Source organism: Gopherus evgoodei, chromosome 7 (genome assembly GCF_007399415.2).
Source record: "Gopherus evgoodei ecotype Sinaloan lineage chromosome 7, rGopEvg1_v1.p, whole genome shotgun sequence".
In the NCBI taxonomy this organism is placed as follows: Eukaryota; Metazoa; Chordata; order Testudines; family Testudinidae; genus Gopherus; species Gopherus evgoodei.
The window spans coordinates 30,605,911-30,617,301 of NC_044328.1; the positions used below are offsets into that span (position 1 = coordinate 30,605,911).

Below are 11,391 nucleotides of genomic sequence, written 5' to 3' on the forward strand. Positions count from 1 at the left end.
TTACACTTCCATTGCATCTTCCTCCCAAGAACCTCAAAATGTTCTGCAAATGTAAAACATAGAATAGTTGCACTGATCAATTGATTTATATTGATTTAACTAAATTGGTAATTTACTGAATTAAACTATATTGCTATAAACAATCTCTAAATAAATGTGTATGTGCTCACACAGGCTTTATCAATTTAAATCAATTACAAAACTTACAGTGGAAATGATGCAACTTTTCGTGTACCTACAAGCTCATGAGATAGGTAAATATTTGTTACTATTTCTCCTACGGAGGAAAAATGAGATGGAAGCAAATCCCAGCATCTAATTGACTTCAGTGGAAATTGCTCAGTACTTAGCCTGTTTAGGAACTAAATTGGGATTTTGGAGCATAAAATATATTCCTGAAAGTCTTTGCCTTAAAGTATGACTAAAATCCCTTTTTAAATGAATTTTAATTTAAAAATCTGGCACAAGGACTTGACAGAGCACTATTGCATGTTCCATGTAACTTTTAATGGCTGTTCTCATTTCTTCCTGAAATAACGTTTTGAACTGACTAATCTTGGTTGTATGGGGGAAATTGGAGACAAGAGCCCCCTGTGTCTGTGCTAAGGCATCAGTAGAGCCACAATGAGTGTGTCTCTGCCTGTAGCATGAAATAGTTTAATCTCAGGCCTGTAATACTAGTCTAATTCTGGCTGTTGGGCTTTGTGTGGAGGTAACTGGGTTGAGTTTAGTGACCTCTGATAGACAAGAGGGCAATCTAGGGGTCCCTACTGTCCTTAAACTCTATGACTACAATGAGCAAAGGGTGTAACACAACTGGAAAGCCTTGTTAAGATACAGGCTACATTAATTGAACCTCTGTTGCTTAGGCATATTAGACTCTCCTCCTGCCTCCCTGTTCTACTGCAGCTAGTTAACATGGCTTTATATGTTAGAGCGGGGTTGGGTCACAAGGCTGTTACATGGGGGTGGGGAGGGGTTGGTTTGCAAGCTGTCAGCCTCCACCCCAAACCCTGCTTTACCTCCAGCATTTCATAGAATATTAGGGTTGGAAGGGACCTCAGGAGGTCATCTAGTCCAACCCCCTGCTCAAAGCAGGACTAATCCACAGACAGATTTTTATGCCAGTTCCCTAAATGGCCCCCTTAAGGGTTGAGCTCACAACCCTGGATTTAACAGGCCCATGCTCAAACCACTGAGCTATCCATCCCTTCCTATTTATAATGGTGTTACAAATTTTAAAACACATTTTAATATATTTAATGGGGAGTCTCGCTCAGGGGCTTGCTATGTGAAAGGGGTCACCAATAAAAAAAGTTTGAGAACAACTGTTAGATCTTAATAGGGCTTTTCAATTGTTTGAACTAACTTGATTAGAAAACTGGCCCTTTACTGATGCACAAAATGGTGTGTATTTTTAATCAAGTTAAATACAATTGAAAAAGCCCATTGAAGCATGTCCATATACAGCTGCCAAAGTTTGTAAATTGCACACATGAATCAGTGGTGCAGGAACTAAGGGTGCTGCTGCATCCCCTTGCTTAAAGTAGTAAAAACAGACACGAAATATATGGTTTCCATCATCAGCACCTCACTATAAAAATTGTTCCAGAACCCCTGACATGCGTACTTGTCTGCTTGCAGGGATGCAAAGCACAGCGCAATGGGTAGGAAACCCAGCGTGCCACAAGCGCCTCTGTTGTTAGATTGGGCCTTAATAGGGCTTTTTTTAAGTGTGCTTAACATAATTGAAAAACACACCCTTTTGACCCTTGAGACAAGGCCACTGCATTGCTGCTTTAGCTCCCCAGACACATGGTATCTGTATCAATGGCTACCCCCAAGTATTGCTGCAGACAGAGGAGCAAAACATTCAATTTCTTGTGCAGATGCCTGGGCATGGAGGCACTGAGTTCACCCCAAGCCAACCCTTTTCTCTCCCTCCACTTCCCTGAAAGTAAAGACTGCATTTGTTTGTGTCAAAAGTCTCTTTGAACCAAAAATATTTAATTTTAAAAACTGATGGAGTAAATAGAGTTGTCCATACTGTTCCCATAGGCAAAACAAAAAAGGAAAGAAGTGTTGTGAGCCATAGGTGACCTCTAATGTCAGAATGCTGGTACTTCACAGTCATGACCCTGGATGAAAAGAGTTGCACTTTGTAGCTTCCCTAGGCTGAGGGTATTCATGCAGGAGAGAATCCTTTCATCCCACACAAGCTCCCTATGTGCTACCCTTCCATACTCTATTTCAGGGACTTTATGTAAGCCTCCCTCCCCCTTGGTCATAACACGTTCTGTGTGTTTGCCATGGTCCTCTCCATCACATGCCAGAGACAGGGTCCATGTTTTTCATTCCCAATCTCTATTCTATCTCCTCCACCCTGGGTCCTTTCTTACTCAGCAGCCCCATTTTTTCACCTACTTGGGTCCCTGCTTCCCTCACCACTCCCACTTTCTCCTCCCTCCATTATCTTTCCCCTGCCCCACCCATCCACTTTCTGTCTCCAGTCCCCATTGCTTCCCTACAAATCTGCATTCTTGCCCTTCTCCCAACCTCACCAGCCCTCCTTGTAGGTCTCTCATTTCAGTCCCCAGGCAGAGAGTGAAGCTGGCTCTCACTGATAGGTGCAGGTAGCAGTAGGGGGTGAAGCTCCTTTGCCTGCATCACCAGCGTGTCTTTGTTAATCAGGTTTTTCTGGGTGTTCCATTTTGCACCACAATCAATAGTTTTGTGCATATCGATGTCCAGACCATTCCTTGAAATTGATCACATCCAGCCTTCTAAAGTTATATTACAAAACACCTGCGATGAAGTTGAGAGTAATAAAACAAATCACCTTTTATTTTAAACACTCATGCTGAGTCAGTTTATATTCATCATATACACAGATAAAATTTGTGAGTAACATCCTGAAGTTAACTGGTCTTGAATGACACTTATACAGGACTAGATATCTATGGAATTTGAATATTAAAATTAGTGTAAAATGTAAATTTTGCAACGCTCAGAAATCTTAAAATTCACAAGGCAACAGGCAATTATCTGTGATTACATTGCAGAACACATCCTGCAGCCCTTATTTAGGAAAGGATCCCTGAAATAGGAGTTTTGAGTACAAGATTTCGTTCCATGAAATATAAGAAAACAAGTATTAATTACATGAGACATTTCTGGCTTGCCCACTGGTAGCTATTTCACGGAAAATGGATGTTAGTTCTGACAGTTTTCTTCCTCCCCCCAAAAGATTTAATCACAAGGTGCCTCTACCCACAAACGGACTTGTGAAAGCCATGATGGTCCCTAGTCCCATATAGTTGTTTAAACTTCTGTGTTACCATTCACAAGCACACACCCTTGTTCAATCAAGTGTTCCCATTACTATATTTTACTGTAGTTATTACAAGAGTTTCCTTAGAGGTAGTTTGACAATGTTTGTAAAGGGACATTGTCAAGTGTTGGTATTAAATTCTGGTAAAGTTATTAGTCTTAGAAACTAAAAGCACCCTATTGTCCACCCCCCCCATGCACTTGTTAAACAATTCCGCCACCACCCCTGCCACACACTCTTATGAACTACAGGAGCTATTAAAATAGATTAGTATTTCTGCAGATAGGATTCAGTAGATAAGTTGGACAGTTAACATTTATTGATAAAGTGTTGGGTTATTATAAATTAATAATCAGCAAAAATCACTCTTATAGCCCCACACCATTATTCCCAGTTATGAGTTTTCATTGAAGTTTTGATGGCAATATGTCTGCAGTTGGAGGAAGGGAGTAGAATTTTTGCAATATCAACTGGCTCTGCCATTTGTCAGCCTATTCTAATTACCATTTTGAGCCTGTTCTTGATTGTGTCCCTTTAACAACACTGCTTTAAAGACAAAATAACAAAAAAAAATAAAGTTTTTTTAAATACTGAATTAATATATTTAATAACTAATAAAAATAAGTTAAATAAGTACTCCATGATTTCAGGTAGTTCATTTTTAAAAAAAGTTCATTTTGCAGCTCAGAGCACTTATATGCATGTTTAAGAGGGAGGAAAATATGGTTGGAATCTCAGTCGATTATGATCCTGGGTTAGAGGGACCGTTGGAATTGTAGACTGATAAGAAAATCCTGGAGCAGCAGACACCAGCAGGGCTGGGGTTGGCACAACTGGCTGAAGAGATTGAGTTGGAGCAGGAGGTAGCAGCAGGGCGGGGTTTGGCATAGCTGGATGAAAGGAACAGGTCACAGCAGCAGCAGAGGAGACATTCAACTCCATCCCAGTTGTCTGGATCTCTGGGTAACGATAAGGTAGAAGTAAGCCTGAAAAGAGAGCTTCAACCCTGGCATCTTGGGTCTGTCGTTTGAACTTCATACGACGGTTCTGGAACCAGGTTTTTATCTGAAAAATAAACATCCAAGAGGTTATTACTAATTCATTTGCCAAATAAAGATATGCACATGGTTCTACAAGTTTTAGAAATGCATTAAGTGTTAGTGATTATTGGCCAAATTCTGCTGTTACAAATTATATGAATCTGGAGCATTTTCCCTGACTTCAACGATCCTCATACAACAGTCAATGTTCCCCCAAGGATGCAGTTTCATAGACAATGTCCAAAAGGGAGTGATGTGGCCAGAGCATCATGTCAGATCACCTTTGACTGCCCAATGTAGCAGGTAACCATTTTTCAGCTGAATGCACTGGAGGTGGCCTTTCAGTATGAGATCAAGATAGACTCGGACCCAGACCTTCAGGATTGTAGCCGAGTGCCTTAACCACTCACTCAGGCCATGTCTACATCTAAAATTTTGCAGCGCTGGTTGTTACAGCTGTATTAGTACAGCTGTATAGGGCCAGCGCTGCAGAGTGGCCACACTTACAGCAACCAGCGCTGCAAGTGGTGTTAGATGTGGCCACACTGCAGCGCTGTTGGGCGGCTTCAAGGGGGGTTCCGGGAACGAGAGAGCAAACCTGGAAAGGAGACCAGCTTCGCCGCGGTTTGCTCTCGCGTTCCCGGAGCCACCCAGCAAACCGCAGGGAAGGAGACCTGCTTGCTCGGGGTTCCGGGAACGAGAGAGCAAACCGGGAAAGGAGACCAGCTTCGCCGCGGTTTGCTCTCGCGTTCCCCGAACCACCCTGCAAACCGCAGGGAAGGAGACCTGCTTGCTCGGGGTTCTGGGAACGAGAGAGCAAACCGGGAAAGGAGACCAGCTTCGCCGCGGTTTGCTCTCGCGTTTCCGGAGCCACCCTGCAAACCGCAGGGAAGGAGACCTGCTTGCTCGGGGTTCCGGGAACGAGAGAGCAAACCGGGAAAGGAGACCAGCTTGATTACCAGAGGCTTCCTCCTTCCACGGAGGTCAAGAAAAGCGCTGGTAAGTGTCTACATTGGATTACCAGCGCTGGATCACCAGCGCTGGATCCTCTACACCCGAGACAAAACGGGAGTACGGCCAGCGCTGCAAACAGGGAGTTGCAGCGCTGGTGATGCCCTGCAGATGTGTACACCTTCAAAGTTGCAGCGCTGTAACTCCCTCACCAGCGCTGCAACTTTCTGATGTAGACAAGCCCTCAGTCACTGCACCTTCTTCATACTATATAAGTACCAAGAGAGAGAGAACAGCAGAATTTGGCCCCTATTTTTCCAGGCAACTTAATTCAAATTTAATGCTGAAAGAAACCACTTTACTTCAGAGGAAACACACTAAGGGTATTAAATTGTGCAATCTTTTTTAGCTTGGAAATTCAGTTAAGGTTCCACTGTAAAAAAAAACAACCACCAAAATTAGATAATATGGCAGTGTGCAGGAAGCTTACTCAAACCTTAACTCTGTTCCATGCTACTCTCTTTCCCTTCCCATGTTTCAGCTATCACATTTCCTATATTGATCTTTTGACCCCTCACTACACTATGCTTTTACCATTAAGAGATTTGGGGTTGCAGGAGGTTTGCATTTGTAGATAGGGTAGCTGTGTCCAGCAGCACTTGCATTTGGCAGCATATCTTTGGTGATTAGTACATTAATGTTTTTCCCCAGTACACTCTTGAATAATGAAGTGGCCAGATATTTTTAATAGACCGTATGTAATCCTACATAGTCATTAGTTATGTGCATTTGAAAACTCTGGTGGACCTTTGATTCAATAAGACTTTAGTGTCATTAATTTTAAAATTCAAACTAAAGTTCCAGTCCTGCATATATTTAGGCATAGGCTCAACTTTAAACACAACTACTCCTGCTGGCTTAACTGGCCCTAGAGTGGTCTAGTAAAATAGGTTTTGGGAGTCAATGATCATATAAAAGCAGCAAAGAATCCTGTGGCACCTTATAGACTAACAGACGTTTTGGAGCATGAGCTTTCGTGGGTGAATACCCACTTCCTCAGATGCATGTATTCACCCACGAAAGCTCATGCTCCAAAACATCTGTTAGTCTATAAGGTGCCACAGGATTCTTTGCTGCTTTTACAGATCCAGACTAACACGGCTACCCTCTGATACAATGATCATATAAGCATGCAATGTTATTTGCTATTCATATTGGGCCAGAGTAGATACAATACAATAGATTTTAGTAGACTTATACCCACTGCAAGCCAGGAATAAATCTGGCTCATTGTATAAGTGTTGTCACACTGATGTTAGAGAACATGGAGTGATCTTAGATATGCATTTCTGTGTTATAAAAATCTTAGTTATGATATTTCCAGTTACTCTGATGTAATTTGTTTAATTTCCATTGTCTCTTTTTGGGGGAGGGCGGAAAATGATCTTGTTTTAAGGCTTATTTTTCAGAGTGGTGATATAGGGTTCACCCCTATCTCCTATTTAACAAAGTTTGTATCTGATTTTTTTTTTTACGGTTCAGAATTACTAAATGTCAGACATGTATTTTTAGCACTATAGTGCAAGCCCTAGTTTATAGACCCCAGCTCTGAGATTTGCTACAGTGGGTTTTTTGTTTGTTTTTGTCATTTAGACATATCAAAGGCATTCTTGGTAAGTTCCAAACTCTGCTTATATTGATGTGTTTTAGACCCAATTTCTGTATCTTGGCAAGGGTTAGACTAGATGCCTTTTGTGGGCCATTTTAACCATATGGTTCTATCATTGTAGGTGGGGCTCAGAAATTGCAGAGCCTACCAGTGTTGTGCAGGGACTCCTAGCTTGCAAGCTGATGATCCATGGACTTCCTTTGCATTCCCTTCTCCTTCCTTCCTTCCTTCCTGCTGCTCAGCCCTCTCCCTTTCTTACAGAGGAGCTTCTCACTGGTTCCCCATGTGATTTCTTGGCTGCTACTTTCTCTGTTGCGGCCACCTCATGACAGTCATGAGGTGGGTAGATGGCCCATGGGGATTGCGGATATCTATTAATCTAAAAACACTTGAAACTATCAAATTGTGCCCACAGCTAGCCTATATAAGTATGTCTTCCTATCACGGATGCTTGTCCTCTGTCCCATTCACTTTTTGTAACGTCCATTCGTAACATCGTGTCAAATTAGATTCTGATCTTTTCGGGACAACCTATCCGCTGGTGCGGTGACTAGCACTCTGCGCCCCCACCCACTCCTTTAGGATCTGTGGGAATTAATAATAGCAATGCTGTGGAGCAAGCATTGACACGATGAGGACTCCATATTACACATGAGGCGCTGCATAGGAGACACCTACTCCCAGACAGGATCAGGCGGATTGAATTAAGCTGGGAGAAGGCTGAGGGTAGAATCAATGTAGGGCTAGTACCTGCCTTAACTAGGGCTCGCGAAGCTCCAGTCCCGGGACTAGAAAAGGGTTTACAGAAGATACGAGCCCATGACTCTCTCTCGCACATTCTTGGCCTCTTTCACAATAGGGGGGCGGCTTCACGTGAATATATTCCCCCCCCCATGGAGAACAGGTGATCTCGCGTGGAGTGTAATCCTGAGCGGCTGGGCACCCCGAGTTCCTCCTGGCGTGTCCCTCACCTGGATCTGGGAGAGCTTCAGCACCTTGGACAGCCGCCGCTTCTCGCTGGCCCCAATATAGCGCTGCTCCCGGAAGCTCCTCTCCAGCTCTTGCAGCTGTGAGGCAGAAAACTTGGTGCGGGGCCGCCCCGGCTGGCTGCAGCTGGCGCTCTCCGAGCCGCTGCCTTCCCCGCCCGCCTCCTCCTCCTTCGGGCTGGACGCGGCGCTGCTGGGGCCAGTTTCCTGCAGCTCCCTCGGGGCAGCTGGAATAACGGGAGCAAGGCGTGAGAAGAGAGACCCCCGCAGCCAGGAGGGGGCAGCCTCATGCCCCAGCCGGCCCTTGGCACGTGGCATTACATGCTGAATTCAGCGGGCCAGGCGACACTCACATGGGGCCTCCATGTCCCACCAGGGCCCTTCTTCCCACACCTGGCCTCTGTCAGGGAGGATTCATAGTGGCCTCACCACCGGCAGGCCGGCTCAGCCCAGCTGGTGGGTGGGAAGGCCAGGGCAGCATCTCTCAGCCAGCTCTGGCACAAGCGTCCACATTACCTGGAGTTTTGGGCTCAGCTTCTTAAAAGGTCTCTGCCCCAGCGGTGGGGTCCCCCTAGCCTGGCCCCCCTTCCATAGACTGCGACTGTCCCCCAGACTCGGGGACCCTTTTCTCGCGGGCTGGGACAGACCAGGATCCCGCCCCGAGGACTCTGTCTCTTGACCCACTCCACATGTGGGTGGGCAGGGCTGGCACTCACCTTGGTCTCCCGGGCTCCGCCGGGTGCCCTCAGGAGGCCTCTCCCGGCTCCTAGTGCTTGGCTTGGTAAGCGCTGGGTTTCCCTTCTCCTGATCGCTGCTGGTACTGGCTGCATTCTTGGACAGGGACTGGTGGCCCCGCGTGGGGTGGTGGGTGAAAGACACCCCGCTTGCAGGTTGGGCTTTCTCGTGGCTGCTCTGAGCGAGCCACTCCACCGAGAAAGACCCCTTCTCCATCCTCCGTGCCCTTTGCCCCTTTGAGCCCTTCCTCGCCCCAGCAGGCCGACTAACCATCCCCCTGGGTCTCCAAATATTTAAAGCTCCTCTGCGACGTGATTTGAAAAGGCCCCAAAGCATCAAATGAGACCGAGAACAAAGGATCCCATTGAGACCCTTTAATCTCCCCTTTCAGGTGATTGTTACATCCGACTAATCTCTGAACACAGTTGTTAACAGAACTCAAGGCTACCTGACCTGGCGCCAAGTTCATCTCGGAATGATACAGCTGGTAATAATTACATCAGGGCCTCCTGCACTTTTGTTTTACTCACCCCAGCTACTGCAGTGTTTGAGCCATCCGAGGCGTTTAAATCTTTATCTTGGACGATCAAGAACAAAGATTCAGAACGTGGCTGTTAGAAAAAAAAAGCTCCCAAGATTCTGCCTGATGGCTTGCCACCGAGCTGGAAACACCCACCCTGGCTGCTCCAGTGCTTGCAAAAGTTCCCCAGCCGTTCTAACCAGGTAAGGTAATCCTGGGGAAGGGTTAGAGCAAAGCAGACTCACGGGCCTGGGGTGTAGGTAAACTTCATCAGGAAATTAAAGTTGCAATATTCTTCCCATTATGTAGACAGGCTGTTGGGATATGCCTGGCCAGAGAGGGATAAAAGCATCAGTGTTTGTTGTTTGAACTAGGCGGTGTGGGGAACGTAGTATAATGCAGTTTTCTGTATTCTTACTGCTCTTAAAGTATGGCTAACTATATGGCAAATAAGCCTGTCTTGCCTACACATTTAAGGCTTGTTTCTACTTCCAGAAAAATCCATCCCAGAAGTCGTATTGACCTTAGTAGTGCAGAGTAAGTTCCTTCATTAACAGAAGGTCAGAAACTATATCACGTTTTCTCCTTTGTTTGGCAGCATGAGCTAATCCTTTTGATCCTCTAGTAGGCAGACAATTAATTTATCGTGATTTTATTTTAGAATTAAACTGGTCAGTGGGGGAATATGTGTCAGGGCCTTGGGCAGAAAAGAAAGGAAAACCCCGAGGAAATAGCTGCTGGTTTCGAATGTAACCGTTAATGCCTGGAAGAAAACAAAAAATAGAGAGAAAAGAAACGAGGCTGGTGCATTTCAAAGTAAACAGCCCTAATGTTTTTATAAAGTAGATCAAAGACGAGGAGTGTAAACTTCTGTTAAAGAGGCAAAGTCTGTTAAGGGAGGATTCAGATAAGAGTGAGAAAAAAGCCACTTTTACAGTCTGAAGTGCGTCTGGGACAGCAGAGTCCTTAGCCTCCGCAAATACTAGCTAACACTTTTACAGGTTGTTTCAGTAAACAGTCGCCAACTGTATGAGTTTATACAGCCCAGAGATAATGAACTAGCTTATGTTCTTCCACTCCTCCATGCTGATCTGAACATGTTTGAGATATGTTAATTCTTAGACTTGAAAGGATTCTTGTCAGCCTATTATGAACGGTGGTATATTTGCAGTGAGATGGTGAGTGTCAGATAACTCCACTCTCTGAGATGTCTGTTCCCTCGCGGCTTTATGCAATTTCCCAGCAAAGCAATGGAGTTCCCCATCATATAATATAACGCGCTTTACATGATTTTGTGCTTAATGCATTACAGCATGACATGAGTCAGCAACTTTGAGACCTCTATGTGACTGTCCACCCGGAATAAATTTCACAGGTAAATCTCTAGTTATTTTTCCACATTTTAGTAATTTGGAGAAAACCCTGTCTAATTATCTAATTACTGAATCTGCATATCTTTCTCATCAGCACTGCATATTTTGAGGTAATATTCATGCTGTAAAAGAAAACAAAAGATCAGCCTTTTAAAAATTTGTACGCATTTTACAAAAATGTTAAATGGGCAAAATGGCTCGGAACTGAAGTTCCATTATTGTAGCAGAATATTCCTTTCCCATTGCACTGAAACTGCAGGGTGTGGTGATATATGGTAATATTCGTTTGGCCAGTGCAGACAAAGGTAGGGAACAACCATGTTATAATAAACTGTTCTACAGAACTAACCAAAGCCCTCATCTGCAAATAATCCCTAAGTGGAAAAGGCCTCAAAGTCTATAAACATATATCTATATTAGACCTGGCCAGCAGTTTTTTTTGTATTTGTTGAATTTTAATGTAAAACAATATTAATTTTAATGAAACTGGTGTAGACAATTATTCCAATTTGTAACAATCTCTTCTATAGATATGTTTAAAAAGGAAGGGAAAAAATGACTGACCAAACAGCATGCTTTTGTTAGTGACAAGGGGTGATCTTGATCCTAGTATGATGATATGGAGTAATGGCTATGGGGGAAAGATTCTTGTGAGTGATTTTTTCCACAAAATAAATGTTAAAAATATATTTTAAAATAACATAGATCCCAATCCTGCAAGCATTTACACTTGCTTAATTTTGCACCTGTGTGTAGTCGCATTCAACTCAATCCACTACTCTGATG

General features: G+C 44.2%; 1 protein-coding gene across 1 annotated transcript; it reads right to left on the reverse strand.

The window, feature by feature from the left end:
• Window positions 1-4,036: 4,036 nt before the first annotated feature.
• On the reverse strand, window positions 4,037-8,928 carry LOC115654309 (homeobox protein vex1-like). The gene is made up of 3 exons (XM_030568375.1): window positions 8,694-8,928; window positions 7,963-8,204; window positions 4,037-4,396 (listed from the first exon to the last, which is right to left on the reverse strand). Exons 1-3 carry the CDS (start codon window positions 8,926-8,928, stop codon window positions 4,037-4,039), a joined length of 837 nt encoding a protein of 278 aa, XP_030424235.1.
• Between the last annotated feature and the right edge of the window lie 2,463 nt (window positions 8,929-11,391).